Source organism: Antechinus flavipes, chromosome 3, assembly GCF_016432865.1.
Source record: "Antechinus flavipes isolate AdamAnt ecotype Samford, QLD, Australia chromosome 3, AdamAnt_v2, whole genome shotgun sequence".
Taxonomy (NCBI): Eukaryota; Metazoa; Chordata; class Mammalia; order Dasyuromorphia; family Dasyuridae; genus Antechinus; species Antechinus flavipes.
Genome location: NC_067400.1, coordinates 352,511,882 through 352,531,911, shown reverse-complemented (window position 1 = coordinate 352,531,911; position 20,030 = coordinate 352,511,882). Strand labels below are relative to the sequence as shown.

General features: G+C 35.6%; 1 protein-coding gene across 2 annotated transcripts in view; it reads right to left on the bottom strand.

Moving 5' to 3' along the window:
* The window catches only part of CCDC93 (coiled-coil domain containing 93), a 120,390-nt gene that overhangs the window by 94,132 nt on the left and 6,228 nt on the right, over positions 1-20,030 (bottom strand). For both annotated transcript variants that reach the window (XM_051985761.1, XM_051985762.1), the window contains exons 2-6: positions 19,447-19,560; positions 13,945-14,039; positions 11,116-11,227; positions 6,015-6,113; positions 4,146-4,202 (exon numbers count right to left, since the gene is read on the bottom strand). In XM_051985761.1, the coding sequence (XP_051841721.1) occupies positions 4,146-4,202; positions 6,015-6,113; positions 11,116-11,227; positions 13,945-14,039; positions 19,447-19,560 (477 nt within the window). The remainder of the gene's footprint in view (positions 1-4,145; positions 4,203-6,014; positions 6,114-11,115; positions 11,228-13,944; positions 14,040-19,446; positions 19,561-20,030) is intronic.

The window sequence follows — 20,030 nt, the reverse complement described above, 5'->3', positions numbered from 1 at the left end:
TTGTAGTGGCTAGAAGCTGGAAAATGAATGGATGCCCATCAATTGCAGAATGGTTGAATAAATTGTGGTATATGAATGTTATGGAATATTATTGTTCTGTAAGGAATGACCAGCAGGATGAATACAGAGAAGACTGGCGAGACTTAGATGAACTGATGCTAAGTGAAATGAGCAGAACCAGGAGATCATTATATACCTCAACAATGATATTGTTTGAGGATGTATTCTGATGGAAATGGATCTCTTCGATAAAGAGAGCTAGGTTCAGTTTCAAGTGATCAAGGATGGACAGAAGCAGCTACACCCAAAGAAAGAACACTGGGAAATGAATATAAACTGGTTGCATTTTTATTTTTTTTCCTGGATTATTTATACCTTCTGAATCCAATTCTCCCCGTGCAACAAGAAAACTGTTCGGTTCTGCACACATATATTATATCTAGGATATACTGCGACATATTTAACATGTACAGGACTGCTTGCCATCTGGGGGAGGGGGTAGAGGGAGGGAGGGGAAAAATCGGAACAGAAGTGAGTGCAAGGGATAATGCTGTAAAAAATTACCCTGGCATGGGTTCTATCAATAAAAAGTTATTTAAAAAAAAAAAAAGAACAATTACAGAGATCTTGAGGAATGAAAGGAAAGTGGCCCTGAGGTAACAGAAACCTCATTTATTTTATTATGATCTTTGAAACATCACTTTCCATCTTGTCTACTATGATTATTCTGTGAAAAATGGAGCTAGGAGAGGAAAATGTGTGAAAAATGAGAGCCTAGATATGGCCTCACAGGGAATTAATGCAGGTTTTAAAGAGATTTTTAGAGAGATTAGGCAGCAAATAATTATTCCTATGAGGAGGACAAAAAGGAAGAAATCCATGTGGCCACACAGGAAGCTCTCTAAAAAGCTCAGATTTTACAAGGTGCTATCTTCACAACTGACCAAGAACTTATATCCTGAATGCAAAAGAGACACTAAATGACTTGTACACATTTATATAACCACTAATTACCAGTTCAGAATGAATTAAAGTCAGCACTCCTGAGTCTAAGTCCACTCTACTCTCTCTCTATAACACTGCTTTTAGACATGAGGCTAGATCAGAAAGATAACATATGTATACTGTATCTTAATTTTAATAATGTATATGACAAAGTAACTCATAACAACTCTGCAAAGATCATTAAAAAAAATGCGAGCTGCATGACAGGAGAGCTAAACAGACACTAGCTACTTAAACAACCATAGCTTGATGTCAATCTTGAGGGGAAAATGGAAGATTCTCACAATATCAATGGGGCTCTGCTTGATCCTTATCAAGCAGATTTTTATATACACATATACATATATTATATGTATTTTTATGTAATGTACACACACATAAATGGGCACATATATGGAATGTTTGTCAAATCTGTAGATGTCATAAAACTAGGAAAGCTAATGTTAGTAAAGATAAAAGTCAAGATTCAAAGATAAAATTTAATGTAGATAAATATAAAATTAGAATCTGTGATTTAAAAAATCAATTGTCTAAGTATTGAATGGAGTTGGTCTGGTTTGCCACAAAACGAATATATGTGGGGAAAAAATTACTGAACAATGCAAATTTAGGTTATGTCAGCAAAAGTACAAAGGGAATAAATCTATTGTTTATCACATCACATTAAAAATATTATGTTTAATGAATGGGGATACCACATTTTACAAGGGGCACTGATAAAAAGGAAGAGTGAATAAGGATGATGAGAGGACTGAAAATTATGTCCTTCAAATAACTAAAGGAACTAGAAATGTTAAATGGTAGCTTCCTCAAGGTTGTACTTAGGATAATTATCAGTATCTGAACTCAACAAACTGCATACTGTAAAGCTTTACTATATCACTAAATATATGTTATATTTACATTAATTATGAGAAACTGACTATTATTACTAATAGTACTCCTGGTAACCTAAAACCCCTGAGGGTTCTGAATATGTACTAACGCTAAGTGCCTGAAAGAACCATTCTGAGTGCAGAAGTGATTATCCACAAGCTCAGCTGCTGATCAAGTATACCTTCAAACTTCAAAGCTGATTTTAAAAAGAGAATTTAATGATATATGGAGCCTTTTGTGTATATATAAGCAAGAACAATTCAGTCTCAAATTACATTACTTCTCAAGATTTACTTTGCAGTTCTCACACAGATAGATCCTGGTATTTGTCATATCAATAGCTAGCACAGAACCAAGAACTCTACAGAACTTTTAGACTATGATCTTCACTTCAAAGTACCCAAGAGAATCTTGGCAGCTTTTGCCTTCACTGCACTGATTGTTTATCTGAGATATTTTACTTCTTGATGATGCAGTAATACCATCAACCACATAACTTTCCTTTTAGAGAATTTTTGCTGCTAACTATTAGGGTGTGATGAGAGAGGCACCTTGGAATTAGCCCCTCAAACCTAGGCATTCAACTATTCTATTCAGGCTGCTTTTCTGAGGGCAGTGAATTCATAATAAAACAATGAGAATAATTACATTTCTTGTACTTATTTTATAAGAGCAGGCTTAGGTAATACATTCAAGTTCCTACAGCTTTTATTTTCAGTAAGCTGAAAAAGCACATGGAAAATCTGTACCAATACTCAGCAAAGAAGTCAGATAGGGTTCTAGAAGCAAGAGCATTCATTGGAAAGGAGGAGGAAAAAATGAACAAATAAACAAAAAAATTTACCTCAGTAAACATTCAAAAAGGTTTTCAACAGTCTCTGGGTCTGTATGTGAACTTAAGTTTACACTAATAAATATTTTCAAAGATCAATTTCTAAAATTATATGAACTAAAATAAATTTTATCTTTTTCCTTATTTTAATTTTCTTAATCAGCTAGAGAAAACCTTTTTACTTTCTAGCAGATTTTGTTCAATGTCATAGTAACAAGCAGGCAAGACTTTTTTTTTTTTTAAGTCACTTTCAAGGAGGGAAAAAAAACAGACTTCTAAAAGGTCAACAAGACAGAACTGTTCTTACTGACAGGTTATACTTTTCCAGCCCTGCCTTTTGCCACTAGCATGACAAATATCGAGGATATTCTATTATTCACTTCACTTGACCTTCTAAACAGTTTGGGTAAGAATGTGTCAGATGTTTGATAAAAGTTAGAGGCTTTACCAGAGAGATTGCCAAGAGAAAAGAGAGAGGGAAAGAAAATGACATCAACATTTTTTTAAAAAAGTCCAATATATATATATATATATATATATATATATATATATATTCTTTTCCAAAGAAAAAGTAAAGATGTAATTTTGCATTTTTTATTACCTTCCTTTAATCCAGGGGACTGATATAAGTATACAACCCATGTCCTCCACATATTTCTAACCACAGTTAACCTTTGGGAAGGATGTAAAATGTGACACTATTGCTCTAAGAATCTGCCATTTAGAGGGGCAAAATGGTGCAGTGGAAAAACCTTGAAGCTCAGACAAGAACTGGGTTTGAGTCCTCTCTGACAAGTTACATTTATGCAATTATAAGCAACGCACTTATCTGAGCCTCAGTTTTCTCATCTGTAAAATCAGAGGATTGAACCAGATGATCTCTGGGTGCTTTCTTGCTCAAAATCTATAATCTTAAGAAGTCTCATTTGGGAGATGCCAGATCACATTGTACATGACCATATTCCTTTATTAGGAAGACTTTTATCAGATCAGTATTATTTTTTTATGAAAACAAATACATAAATCACAGTAAGCAAACAGACGAGGTCTACTCTATTCAACCATCAGCAAAAGAAATATCCCATTCAATAAAAAAAAAAAAAAATTGATGATAGTTTCATCTACATTTTCTGCTCCAAAGCCAGAACTGAAATAACTAAAAAAACATAGCCAGGAGACCCTTCATAAAGGCTTTGGTCTAACCCACCAGCCCTGTGACCCTTTCCAATAGCAGGACCTGTCTTCATACTAATTGAGGCTTCCTTTTGGAACAACTTTAATAAAAGGAAACACTTGATGCTAATATATTTTAAATTAAAGAAATATTTTTTCTTTATGCCAGAAAACATTAAAGATATAATTTTTTTCCTTTCTATATAATTAAGGAAATAGAGTGATCTGAACCAAACATCACATACAAGGGAGAACTTACAAATATATCGGTTACTGTCTTGATGGACTTTTCTTTCCTTTGAAGGAAGTCATTATCCTGTAAGATAATTAACAATTAACAAACATATGCAGAATGACGATTAAAATTCAACTGACAAATTAGCTTAGAAATTAATTGCCTTCCCAATTAATCCTTTGATAAAGTCTATTTTCCAAGCACTCGAAAATGTCATGTGCTAATTTGTACAAATAGGCTCTCAAGCCAGTTGAATCATCTAGAGAAGTGTGTTTGAGATAGATAGTCACATCTACCAAGCACCTACCTACCCAAAAAGTTCTGTACAGAACTAATACAGTGCATGCATCTCAGGTCTAACTTAAATACATTAGGGAAGTTACAAGTACACAGGCTTCAAGGGACTAAATTGGCGTGGTTTGATTTAAAGTATTATTCAGAATTTTCCAGGCATTTTGGGCTCACATTAAGTTGGATGGGCTTTTTTTTTACTCTGGAATGTTATTAGTTTCCTTTACCTTTATTTCTACCTCTTGTTTAAATAAAGCCATTTTCTTCTTGTGCTTTCTTTGTTTTCAGCTGCATGTAGATTTTTTTTTTCTTAATCTAAGCCCTAGACCTACCTTTTACTTGCAACCACTTAAAACCTATCTCTAAACTTAGCAATATCCTCTAGGGCAAAAATTTCTAAGCTTTTGGGTGTCATAGACTCCTGGTGAAGCGTGTGAATCCCTTTTCAGATTAATAAATTAATAAAATTTAAATTTATCTAATAATAATGATATTAATTAATTATATTATATTATAAATACAAAATTATTTAATAATAATAAATTTATAATGAAATAAAATTAATAAAATTTAAAATTAATAAAAATAATAAAAATAAAGTACATAGAATTACAAATGAAACCCCCAATTCAGAAATTCCCTAAAATCTAGTCATGTATCCTAGGTCAAGAATCCCTCATTTTGAGGGTTCTTAACATTTGCCATACACAGGAAAGGTTTTACTTATAGGGTTATGAGAGTTACTTTAGGATACAGATTTAACCCCACCTTCTCATTCTACCTACCTCTAAACATATCAATGAGGCATTAAGAAATGGGACAAAGTAAAAAGCTTCTGTCCTAGGATCAGGATTCAGTGACTTTTTTTTTTTGCTAGTGCTTTTCTTGTTGACCCTTTTACCACCACATCTTGTCTGCACAAACTTATTTTTCTCCTTCCTTGCCTTAGCTATTTTGTTTTGTCACAAAGCCTTGAGTCCAAACATTATCTACTGTAAGACATTAGTGGTATAATCCTGAGCAAATCATTTAAGCTCCTTGGGCAAAAGTTTCCTCATTTATAAAATGAGGGATTTTTTGGCCCAATGTTCTCATGTGTCTTTCCCAGCTATAAATTCATGGTCCTATGACTAGTCCTATTCTACAAATCTGATCCTTCCTCCTGGCTTGCTTGTACTTGACTACTGTCCTGCTTTAGGCCTCTGGAATATGCTAAATCGCTTCTAGCATGGAGGTCCTGACCTTTCCTGATGATCCCACTGTAACAGCTGTACTCTGTTTACAGTGAGGATGTTCCTAAGAAGGAGGTGTGATGCTCTTCATCTTCCTATCCTTTCCCCCCATCAAACCTATCCTCTTCTCCCTCAGATAAGTTGCTTCCGGTAAGACCTACAACATCTCTCACAAAATAATTGGGACCCAGTCTACATGTTTACAAAAACCTCAATGCTCATCAAGAATTCTGAACCCAAAGAAGTACAAAGAGAACCAATTTGGGCATCCTCTCTCCCCCAGTGCTGCCTGTTTCCCTGTCTTCTTTCTGTGGGGAGCTATAATTTCAATGGGGTATGGAGGGAATGGGGAAGGGCATACGACACTGACCTCTGGAAGACTATAGGTTTTCTGAAACTGAGATATGGAGTAGGAGCGGATGTAGTCACCCATTTCTTCTCTGGTTTCTATTGCACGTTTCACCAACCACTAATAAGAAAAAACAGTGTCAGATGTGTTAATACAGCTCAAGTCTCAATGCAACATTTTACCTTTATAAAGAAGGCTTCCATAAAACAGTGTTACTTCCATGTTCTTGAAGCTGATCTCCAATAACTACTTTGTTTATCCAAGGTTTTGTTGTAGGCAATGTGAGATCTGAGTTCTAGTTCTGAAACTAGATTAGCTCTCTGATTATGGACAAGTCATCTCATCCCATCCATCTCAATCTGAGAGGGTTGCCCAGAATCCTAGGACCAGTAATGTGTCAGAAGCAGGGATTCAGAAAGCTAGACCTTCCCGAATTCAAAGGCAGCTCTCTATATATTATGACATGATGCTGCCCCTCATTCAGGAACTCTGCAGATGAAAAGGGATATGGAAAGAACAAGCCCGTTTTTTCTCAGCACCTTCACTGCGTTTAGAGCATTCCTTTTCACTTGTTAATTCACTGAAAAAGATGCTGAGTACCAGCTCTATTTCATCACTTGTCTTCCATCTGACAGGAAACAAGATTTCTAGCAGCACACCTATCAAAACAACATTTCACTACAATAAAACAATTTGGACATTTCATGATATTCACCGAGATGGTTTTTTTTCACAATGAATGTCTGTACAAAGATTTTCTGAGACACTGAAGAACTTAATTCTGTAAAATGCTATAAACACTATATATATGTGTGTGTGTGTGTGTGTGTGTGTGTATTACACACACACACACACACACACACACATATTTATATGCATGGGAAGAACATATTACTTCTGGAATCAGAGCACCTCTATTCAAATTCCATTTCTGACACATCCTGCCTATATGACCTTGAGCATGCTACTTCCTTGAGACTCAATTTCTCCAACTTTCACCAAGATGTTAAAGAGGATAGTCTGAGGCCCCTTCACACTTAGTCTATGAGACAATGAGACTCAAAATATTCACTTAATATCCTTTGGCTCTCTAGCATAAATCCAGGTTAACAAACTTGGTTGCTATTTTCCTCAAGAAAATATTACAATTTAATATCTTCACATTTGGGAGAAGCTAAAAGTTGTATTTCCCCCTTTCCTAAAAACAAAGATTACTGGCAAATACAAAGCTATTGGCCAGCACCCACCAGTTAGTATACAGAGAAATGTGATCACCATATCCCATTTTTGGAGACTGTTGGGATTACCAAAAGTAAGCCCTTCCTTGCTCAAGAACTTTATCCCCAACTTTCATGTCTTTTCCCTGACTCCAAAGCCTCAAAAAAAAAAAAAAAAAAAAATGTTAACACATTCTCATATAAAAGGTTTAAAATCTCCATTTTAGGTTCATCTGCAGAAAGTGTGCCAAATTAGGAGAAGACCCAGGTTCTATTTTCAGTTATGAGATTTACTACCTACGTGGCAAATCAAATAACCTCTCTGGCTTCTTCATGTGCAAAAGGACAAAAATGCTGTTTAAGCTACACACCCACCTCATGGGATTGCTGCACGTAGACAGGTAAAGCACAGTAGACAGACACCTTATGATGTTACATAAATGTCAATCATTATTATTATGCCTATAAGATATATCTATCCAGAGCATTTGAATAGTGTCCCTGAAATTTCTTTTAAAGAATCAAGGCCACTGACCAAGAGAAAAACACAGATACTGTGGGGCTAGCCAGAAGTTCATTTGAATACTCCTTCACAAAAGAAGAAGAGGAAATCACTCTATGTTCTCTCATCAAAACAAGTGTTAATATTCAGCTTCCTCCAGGAAAAAAATGTCCCTTTGTCACATGTTAATGAGATGCAGTTTTAAAAAGGCATTTCCCTATGAATATTCTTCTTAGTAAGAACCTTGGCAACATCCAGACTTATTTATGATAGAGAAACTGGGGGGAAAAAACCAAATCATCACAGTTACAAGTGGCCTGAGTAGCCAGTAGATTGTAAATTATCTGAGGATAGGGGTTGCTTTTGCCTTTCTTTATATCCCTAGTGCTTAGCACAGAGCCTACCACATAATAAGTCCTTAAGAAATGCTTGTTGGTGTGATCTGACTACAATAGGAGTTTCCAAAACCTTAAGTCACAGAACCTGCTCTATTACAAATAACAAAACTCCAAAATTCAGATCCATCAATTGAGTTTTAGTGATTCAGAGAAGCAAGTAAAGGCAAGACTATGACCACAGATGGCAACATTGTGTAATATATTACATTAGCATCAGAGTAGATCTAAAATTCCGGAGTCTTAAGGCTAAACAGGTCATTAGGGATCTAGTTTAATTCCTTAACTTTATAGATAAGAAAACAAAGGACAAAAGAGAGAAAATGACCTGCCCGGGGTCAAAGAAAGCAATAAACAATTTATTCCTAGTCTCTGAGGGAGAGTGGAGGTATATAAGCATTAATGAACAAACTCCATCAATGCTAGCTCCAAGGCCACCCCAAGGTAAACTGATCAGATCAACAAAATTACAAAATCATTGGCAGTGATTCCTATTCTGTATTGCTTATATTCTTCTATAATACTGACTCACTTTATAATGCCAAGGACTTTTGTGGCAATAACTTTCTTTTTCCAGAAGCTATAGCAGCTGATGATCCAGTTGCCAGGTTACACCACCCACACGGCTCCTTTATCCCAGGATGATGGAAGTGGGGACTGGCTGGGAGCAGGGCTGGTGACCTAGAGGCATTGCTCTTCCAAAGGCTTATGTGATTAGGATGTGAGGCTATCTCCAAATGGGTAAGGAGGGAGGGATGGCAGTGGTTTGATTTGTCTGGGTAGATAAATCCTATCTAATTTCCCATACTTTAAAAACTTTAAGCTGTGGAACACACACACACACACACACACACACACACAACTTTGTCTCTATAGAAACTTGCATTTCTAGTGTGTCTGTATATTCTATGAGCACTGATACAGACTTATAGGAATTTTCACTTAGTTCTACTTCCTCATCCCTGTTAAGATTAACCTACCCCCTCTTGTAGTGGGGAGAAACTGGAAACTGAGTGGATGCCCATCAATTGGAGAATGGCTGAATAAATTGTGGTATATCAATGTTATGGAATATTATTGTTCTGTAAGAAATGACCAACAGGATGATTTCAGAAAGGCCTGGAGAGACTTACATGAACTGATGCTGAGTGAAATAAGCAGGACTAGGAGATCATCATATTCTTCAACAACAATACTATATGATCAATTCTGATGGACGTGGCCATCTTCAGCAATGAGATGAACCGAATCAATTCCAATAAAGAAGTAATGAATTGAACCAGCTACACCCAGCAAAAGAACTTTAGGAGATGACTATGAACCACTAAATAGAATTCCCAATCCCTCTATTTTTGTCTGCCTGCATTTTTGATTTCCTTCACAGGCTAACTGTACACTATTTCAAAGTTTGATTCTTTTTGTACAGCAAAATAACTTGTTTGGGCATGTATACTTATATTGTATTTAATTTATACTTTAACATATTTAACATGTATTGGTCAACCTGACATCTGGGGGAGGGGGTGAGTGGAAGGAGGGGAAAAATTGGAACAAAAGGTTTGGCAATTGTCAATGCTGTAAAATTACCCATGCATATAACTTGTAAATAAAAAGCTATTAAAAAAAAAAGATTATAACCTACCATCCTAGGAGATCAATACAAGGGCAAGAGAATGACTATCTGGTTAACAGTTCTTTTCAATAAATTATCATCTTCCATTCCAGTTTATAAGTTTCCTGATACCACTAGTTTTCTCCATTTTTTCCTGAGATTCTTCCCACACTTTTCAAAAGACACAAAGTACTCCTTTCCATTTGTCAATCTCTCTTTCTTCAAAATGAAGTCAAAGTCTGCCAGCCCCAGGAAGCTCTACTGGATTATAAGACACTCCAAAGCCATTAGCAGAAAGCTTAACATCTTTGCCTTAACTTTTTTTGTAAAAAGAATTATAAGGATGTTTTCAGTAGCTTTTTGAAGTTGACATCAAGGAACCACAGCCAAGACTCCTGAAACGAGACCTTTAGTGCTCCTATCAGATAGTGAATCCTGGGCCCAGTGTACCATGAGTCTGACTCAGGAACAGTAACTAAAGAGTTAGTTTCAAAGTCAAGAAAACCTGGGTTGTAGTTCTACTTCTGATATGTTAAATAATCCCAGACAAGTTATTTAAATTCCTGTTCTCAACAACTCTCTAAGACTATATATAGTCTTATATATTCCCAGAACTCTGGGAATCACAGTCTCCCAAAAGCTCTAGTCCTGTTGGCAGTACAGTCTCTGTAGATATCATCCACAAGATCAATCTATAGATAAAAAAGACCAACCATCTACCAACTGTGATTCACAGGGCAGGAAAATCAGCTTAGTTAAAAGCAAGGCATCCTAAGGGAGAAAGATTTATCTACCAAACAAATCAAACCACTGCCATCACCTCGCTCCTTACTCATTTGAAGATGGCTCAACCTAACCCAATAGCTCCTAGAAGAGCAATGTCTCCAGGTCACCAGCCCTGCTCCCAGCCCAGTCCCCACTTCCACCATCCTGGGAAACAGAGAGCCCTGTAGGAGATGTGGCCTGGCAATTGCATCATCAGGTGCTATAGCTTCTGGGAAAAAAAAGTTATTTCCACAAAAGTCCTTGGCATGGTAAAATGAGTCAGCATTATAGAAGAATATGGTTTTCAATCATTTGAAATAACATTGTAGAAGATGTATCATCATCTGCTTTGCTTTGTGCCCTAAAGATCATAGAAACCTATTGTATGTATTGTCTCCCCGTTCTAGAAGCTGAACTCTTTGAGAACAGGGATCTTGCTTTTTTATTTGTATTCTCAGTGTTCAATACAGTTTAGTATATGATAAGTTCTTAATAATGCTTTCTCACTTCATTCATTCATTAATTTACCACGTGCTCATTCATAAGTCACAGAGAAGGCACTATCAGTTTTGGTATAGGTTAAGCCAAAGAAATCCGGGGTTCATCCTCTAATGTACAGGAAGGCTCCTACCTGAACAACAGGAAATATATGAATGAAATCCAGCCCCTGGATCTGATGGGGCTCTAGGCGGTGGGGGCACTTCATCCTTGGCAGGACAGATACAATTTTTTCTGTCAAGGCACTGTTGAAAAAAAAAAAAAAACAAGAAAAGGATGAAGAGACAATAAGTGGCTTTTGATTAATTTCTGGATAGTTTTGGAATAATATTCACAGTAGGTAAGAGAGAATGGACTTTATAATAGGATGGTTTGGGGTCAATTTTGGGAAGAATATACTGGCAGAGACATGACATAATGGGAACTAAAGGAAATCGTGGAATCTCCTACTTGAGAATCTTTTCCAGATATGAGAGAGGAGAGGGAGAGAAAACCATTTTCTGTTTGAGACACTGATAAACTGAATATAAATCTCTGCTTATATAGATGTATATGTACATATATTTGCATGTAAATGTGTAATTTCTTTCTTTAATAATTTAAAGATAGCTTTGCTTGAAAGAGGTGTTTTCTAGAACCAAAAGTTCTAGATTTGAAGTTGATGAACAACATCAGTCTTCAACAATTTAAAGTGTACTTCTATAACAATCTATGTGAGATACGTTTTTTGGGGGGTGATGGTGTTTCTTTTTGGTTAAAAGATACATTCAAGTTCAGCAAGAGGAAAGCTCCCTCTAGTGTCTGCAGATTTCTTAGTTTGACAAAGTACCACTGGAATGACACTTAAAATGAAAATAAACAAGAAAATAAATTTTAATTAAAAAACAAACAAACAAACAAGGATCTGGAACTTCATTGTCATTTCCTGGCCTTTAAGCAATCTTTGCCCAGACTCTTCTGAGGGGCAATACATTTGCCTGGTTCTTTAATCAGACAAAGCTATTTCATACTTTCCCAGTATCTTTCTCGAAATCCTATGTTTTTCTTCTATAGCTAATGTTCTTAGCATTTTATTAAAAGTACCCTCACCGACAGCATGGAGAGCTGAGGTATTAGGCTGGAAGGAAGAAACTGAAGGAATTCAAAATTGGAAAGGACCTGGGAAGTCATACTGACTGCTACTTGTTCTTGAAGATTTCAAATGAAGAGAAATGAAACATCTCCATTTGACTCAGATAGTTCTAATAATTAGGAATTTTTTCCTTAACCCAAACCTAAATTTCCTTTTCTATAATTTTCCCCATGGTTTCTAGTTCTGTACATTAGGAAAAAGCAAAATAAGCCTAATCCCACTTCCATATGAGAGCCTTTCAAATATTTGGAGACAATTATCTCTAACTCTTTCATTTTACAAATTAGGAAAATGAGGCCCAAAGAAATGATTTGTTCACAATGAAATGGCAAAGGCAGGATGACAAACTAAGAGTCTTGACTTCTATCAGGTGAACACCAACATTTGAGCATTACTGGGGAGGAAACACAGTGACATTCACACTGGGGAAAATGAAGCAGTACCTTTCGCACCTTTATAAGACTCATCTGACTTTTACTTTCAATCAGTGATCCATCATGCCTAAATAAGGTCTTCTCAGTAATAGGAATAGTCTTTTTTTCCTCTGTTTAAATATCCTATGACAGCAGCTCTAATACTTCAGCATCCAAATGGATCCCACCACTCAGACCTTCTCCTACCCTTAATGGAGCTGCAAGAATTATTGTTTAGAGATGATGTGTGAACATTAACATCTGGGCATTACAGGAGAAGAGGGCCTTATGTTCCCAAATAGCAACACTACCTATAGATTTTTTCACTCTTTTGCAAACCTGAAAAGGGCAAAACCCTGCTTAAAAGAGACATAAACCCACAGACAGTAAATGGGTTAGGAGGCATCAAGGGAGGGAAAGGTTACCGTGGAAGGTGGGTGCCCTCTTGGGATTGGTGGGTCCAGAAGGTAAAGTTTATTGTCAGGATCATTCCTTCTTCTACCACCACATAAAATAAGCTACTTGCTAACTTGTCACCATCAAAAAGACAAGTGTATTTACTAAGAGCCTATCATGGTGCCAGTCTCTGTATTTAAAGGAGATTCTCACATCAGTGGAAATGAGCTCAAGGATTACCAAATGAATTGTAGATGCTTAATAAATGTTGACTGAATGAATATTAGCCTCAACAGTAAATAATTAGGAAGTTAAATCTGTTGAATAAATTAATCAATCACATAATACACTCCAAAGCCAGATAAAGGTGATTTTTGGATTACTCAGTGCTTTGGGATTATCTGTAGCATTCAAGGGAAAATAAAACCATAGAATGTTAGAGTTGGAAGAGACCTTAGAGATCATTTAGTCTAAGCTCCTCATTTTACAGTTGGAGAAAATGATGCTCAGAAACAAGTGACTTGCCTAAGGAAACCTGGTCAGTTAGCTGACAGAAAGAACTAGAATCAACTTCTGATCAATAAATATCAAAGGCTCAATTATGTTACTTGAGGATGATTAAGCTAGATTCTTAGCAATCTAGTGAGAAGGTATTCTTAGGCAGAAAGAAATCAAAATAGAAAGGCAAGTGTATTTCTGAGAAAGATTAATAGGGAGGATAAAAACTTCCTTCCCCATACCCATCTCCTAACCCTTTCTACCTTGTACTCTCCAAATCCCCCAGTGAACTCCAATCCACTCTAGAGGAGTCTCTTACCTCTCAGCTGAAGAGCTCATAGAGATTTTGGTTATCTATGTGTTCAAATGGTCATAAAGATTTGGGGAGTTCAGTATCTGAGACCCCCATTTTACTCTGAGTTACACAAACCAAATTTGCCCAATACAACCTGAATTCCCTCTAGTCAATAAGAAGTATTACTCAGGACAGATAACTTCATAGCTAACTCAATTAGGAACTTACATTTTTTGACCTATTGTAGAGTTTTCCTGAAACAGTAAGTCAACGTCTATATCAAAGTTGCAAGTAGTGATACACCAAGTCATTCCTCCTACTACCTGGAAAACATAAAAAAAAAAATTATTTTCCCTTTTCTGTTTTGATGGAAGGAGTAGTGGTGGGCTAAGGAGAGGTCAGAAATATTATTAACTTCCTATATAATCTGTGTATGACGTATAACCTATATCAGAGTGTTTGCCATCTTGGGATAGGTCAGGAGGGAAAAAATATGGAACTCAAAACTTTACATGTAGTTGGAAAAAATTAAAATATTATTTTAAAAAATATCTATGTATATTCTGTATTTATGTGTAATTTATGTATTTATGTGTAAGTATAAAGACATGCGTCTTTATACTTATATTCTTATATTATATTATATATTATTATATATATTATAATATAATATATTATATTATTATAGTTATAATTCACCCAAAACATGGATTAAAATCAGTCACTCAACATATATTTATGGAACTATTCCTGGACATTGAGATAAAAAAAGAACTATGTCATGGGCCTACTCTGGAGGAACACAAAGAGCCTGAGCAGGGAGACATTTGTTCATAAGAAAAAGGAAAAGATATAAGAGGAAAAATTAAAATGCCAGTTGTCTCAGCTGTCTATCAAAAAAAGGGAGAAAGGACCTAGTTGCACAAAAATATTTAAAGCAACTCTTTTTGTGATGGCTAAGAATTGGAAATCAAAGGAATACTCATCAACTGAAGTATGTTGAAACAAGCTGCGGTATAAGATTACAAGGAATATTATTGTGCTATAAGAAATGACATGTAGTTGATTCCAAAGTTGGAGATATGTACTTCCCAGGGTTGGCCAAAGAATATAATCCAAGGGATATGTAATCAACCAATCAGAGGGTGGGACAAATGGGCTATATCATACTCTCTCTATAATTGCCAATCATGTGCTTATCTCCAATAGAACTATATTATCCTTTTCACCTATTAAATCAACACTCTCACTTGGCTTGAGTGGCTTTTCATGGCTTTGCCTGGGCATTCATCCTTTAGCTTGGTGATAGCCCAATTTAAATCCAGGAACCTGCAGCACCTGTTTGAGTGATACTGACACCAAGCATCACTACCCCTTGGTCCCAGGTGTCTGTTCCTGTGGCAGGGCTGAACTCTGTATTCAGGAGAAGTGACCAATGAGTAAAAACTGTCCTTGTTTTTGTTAGGACAGAATGAAGAATCATGGATGGATTGTAACCTGTAATGTTGATCTCATCATATATCTTTTTCCAAAAACTACTGGAGAGAACTTCCAAATACATCTATTACTTTGCTACTATTATTCTAGATGGTCATTCTCCCTTTTTCTGGTTAGGTGGCTCATTCTTAGGTTTTAGAATAAGGGACAGTAAAATCAGAAATATGATTTTCCATAAAGATATACTATTACTAAAGATGCCCAATTATCATATTTGACTTACTGGGCCTCTAAAAATTGCATGCACTGTAATTCAATAACAAATTCGTTTAAGCACCTGTTATGCACTTAACCAGGTACTGTATAGGTCTGGGTGAATGCCTTAAAAATTTCTTAGAATGCAGAATTAAAGGTCATTCCTAGGCTTGGCTAATTACATTGTGTTAGTGTCAAAATTATGAAGAAGGAAGACGCCACAATGAATGAATTCACAGTGTACTGTTAAGGTGATCCAGTTCATGTGATAATTCATATATTTTGGTACTTAAATGTAAGAAATGTTTTGGGGCAGGATCACAGAATTTTTCAAATCACATTATATAAAATACCAACTACTCCACTTATATGGAGCTGCTTTACTGCTTGTTTTAAAGCTAGTGTCCAAAAGTCACTCATTTGTCAATCTTTTCCTTTTTCTCTTACCTGACTTACATGGCTATCCTAGAGAAACTGTAACTTCCATCAAGATGATGCTACTCAGAAGAACACGTTCTTTAAGTTCTCCAAATGCTGGAATAAGTGGCAACTAGTCATCTATACTCTTTGTAGTATATAACATATGATGTCTCCAAAATCTTGGTGAGAACTTTACTAGTTTAAAACTGCACTAAGGCTTTGGGGACAATCTGAATCTACTATATGAGTGGCAAAGATTAGAAGAAGAATTATTTACGTTATTTCACTGTAGCACTCTTGGTCAGATATCTTCAATGATCACTGTAGCCTTCAAGTGAAATTTTAGCCCTTGGTCAGGCAAGTAAGACCTGTAAAAATCAAGGCTAATTTTTTCTTCTTACTTCACTACAAAACTCCCCACTTCAGTCAAATTGATCTCTTCACTACTGTCAGTCTATCCACTTACGCTTTATCTACATGATGTTATGTTTGCCCCGACACAACATGAGTTTTGTGAATGGGTGTGACTGATTCATTTTTGTTGTATGCTCAACATTGAGCACAATGCACTACATATAACAGATAATAAAAATTTGTTCAGATAAAATGAATTTGTGTCATTATTGACAGCTATACCCTGAGAATGGAATGTCTCTCCTTTCTTCTCTGGCCATCTAAGTCCTAATCAACCTTTTAGAACCAGCTCACATTTCTCCTTTCTTAACCATTCGAGGTGAAAATTATTTTCACTTTCTCTGAAGTCCTAAAGGATTATTGCTTAATATTGTTAGTTATTATATATAGGCCTCAACTAGAGTGACTATTATAATATGCTTATTTATCTTAAATATAGTACTATATTGGTAGATATATAGGTAGACATATTGCGCTTATCTGCACCCTAAAAGGAACTTAGTAAATAGGTATTTGTTTACATATCAAATGGGGCAGCTAGATGATACAATGGAATCTTGAAATAAGTAATTTCGCCTTCTTGATCTCCATTTCTTCATCTAGCCTCAGACACTTATTAGTTGAATGACGCTGAGCAAATCACTTAATCCATTTGGCTCAGTTTCCTTATCTGTAAAATGAGCTAGAGTAGGAAATGGCAAACCATTCCAGTATTTCTGCCAAGAAAACCAAATGGAGTCATGAAGAATCGAACATGACTGAAAAGTGACTGCATGACAACAAAAACTGATCAAATGTACTTAATTCATATTTACTGAATGCATTAAGGTGCCAAAAAACACTTTCTCCACAGTGGAAGAGCTATCCTAAGGTCCTGCTACATGTAACTAGGTTATTTTTCCCCTAACCAGCTCTAAAATTGTCTTTAAGGTTTATGTGGCTGACTTCCTTTCTTGGTCTCCTTAGTATAAAAACCACCAGGAATTAAGGGGCTAGGACCATCTCTCTCAGGTTTCTGTCTAAAAACCAGGAACCTGACGAACACCAGGACAGGGGAGCTGGATATGCTCAACGAATATCCTTTACTGAATGTTCAGTTCTAATTGTAGCTCATTAAATCTTCCTTTGTTAACTGTTTGGACTATTAAGTGTTTCATTTCATTCCCACCTCTAACTTATATTATCAGACTAGCCTGATCTGTTCTGGCTTATAGCAACCTAACAACAACTCTATGAAGAAGGTCGTGCAAGTATTATTATACTTTTATTGGCAGGAATGAGGATTATTAAGATTAAGTAATTTATTTAGAATCAGAAAACTAGTGTTAAAACTAGAAATCAAAGCCATGTCTTTTAACTTTTGATGCTATCTCTCAATAGTTATATATATATAGTAAAGCGGACTTTTTGGCTCTTTACCACTTTCTCTTTCAGTGACAAAAGTTAATATTCTGGATCCCTGGATGAAATTTTATGACCCTAACCAGGAACTCTTATGGCTGAAATCCAGAAATCACATTTAGATTTTCTTCATTTAACTCAATTGTACATTGATCTCTGGATGCTAGGATAAATTCAAAACTGGAATGGACCTCAGAGGTCATCTCAGCTGACAAATTTTACAATTGAGGAAACTAAGACCAGGAAAAAGTGTGCTTTAAGTACATCACTAGTAATACTGGAGGTGTCTCAAGAGATACTTGTTGGGAATTCTTCACAGGCAGCATCGTAGCTCAGCAGGGGGTACAGCTAGGCCCAGAAGTTAGTTATTCCAAAGGGGGACTGATTAGCCCTGAAAGTCATGCTGACTTGGTAAATTAGAGATACTTGAGGAAAAGATTATATACTCTAAAACAATAATTCTGTACTATCTGAAACTTTCATTTTATCATCTTTAGTTGTTAATAAGGCCCTTAGAATTGGGGAAGAAGAAAGGGGTGTAGTGGAAGATAGGGGAAATGCAAAGTGAAGAAAAAAAGAAAATTAATCCCTGTCTCTGCTATGCTAAGAGGGATAAGGAGGGCCTGAATGGTAAGAGTAATTAAATATTTACATCAATAATAGAAATAAATGGCTCTCTCTGCCCTACCTAACCCTACACTTTAGAATACAGACCTAGCTCAGATTGAGATTAAAAAGGAAAATGGAGGCAAGGCTAATTTAGGGGTAAAGACCATAAGAAGCAATCCCTTCCTACCTGAGGTTGTTTCTTTATAAAACCTTTTAGCCAAAGGCCCTGAAGTTACCTTAATCATATGCTATTTTTATTGGATGGTTTCCTAACCTTATAGGAACAAATTAAGTGATGGCTACACTTATATTTTTAATAACATAATTAGGACAGTTATCTCATATTTAATGTGCTCTTGATAAATATTTGTTGAAAGACAGATCAGTGATATGTTGTGAATGACTTTACTATTCTCAACAATACAATGATCTACTACTCTGAAGGACTTATGTTGAAAAATGCTATCCATACTCAGAAAAAGAACTGAATACAGACTGAAGCATTTTTTTAAACTTTATTTTTTAAGGGTTTTGTGGAGGAGATCTATGTTTTCTTTCACAACATTACTGTTATGAAAACAATTTGCCTAACTTCAAATGTGACTTCTCATTGAGGGAGTGGAAAAGAAAGGAGAGAATCTGGAATCCAAAGTTTTCAAAACAAATGTAAAAAATTGTTTTACATGTAATTGTGGAAAATAAAAATATTAAATAAAGCACAAGAAAAAAAAAAAAAAGATAGTCCAAGAAGGGGGTGAAAGGGGGAAGAGAGAAAGGAAGAAAGAACAGAAATGTTGAGTTAAATTTGTCTACTGTATAGCTTAAGATGGGAAACACTGGACTAGATAATGACTAAGATCTCTTCTGCGTCTAAAGAGTCTCCTAATTTCTCATGTACCTACCCAACTTGATCAATTTATATAAGAGAAGAAGCCATGATTTGGGATTCTTTGTGCATTTCAAAGTGTCAGATTCTACCATGAAAATAAAAATTGTTCAATAAATATATTTGAATGGCATTATGTAAAGAAAATGGACAAATCTGAATACTTCTAAAGCAACTGATAGTTATCAGGTGCTGGGGGATGGAGCAGAGGAGCAAATAGAAAACAGAAAAACAGCAGGTAAAATGGCTATTATCTTCTACTCCCAGTATCATCTATACTAGGCTGACATAAAAGATTTTCTTCTTACCTTGTCAAAGGGTGACAAGCCTTTAATTCTTGCCCTGAAATATCCAGCTGCAACCAAGAGCTCCAAAATTTCTGCCAATTTGATGTTTTGTTCTTCATCTTCTCTTGTTTCTACCTAAAGGAAGCCCCCAAAAAAGGAAGAAAAAAAAGAAAAATGTCAGATGAGTGATTTATTTTCATTTGATGTCAAGATTTGATCAACAAGAAGATAATGACACAGATGCACTACTCTTCAGTGAACTCTTGCTGATAATTAACATAATGACTATTTAGTGAGTTTCTATTATATAAAACACTAGAGGACCTTCAGCATAAGAAATATAACATATGACATACTCATCTGTCTACAAGGAACTTTAAATTTAAACAGCTGGAGCAATAAGACAAATATGCAATGAACAAAATAATGCCAGGGAAATGGATTATATACTCAAGCACTAAAGGAGTTTAGAGCAAGAGAAAAATCAAATAGAGTATGATTAATCAAGAATGATTTCTTAAAAGAGGCAAATTTTAATTTTGTAATATTCCTTTACATTCTTATCGCTACAGCTAGAACTCTGATTAGTTCATTTTTAAATTATT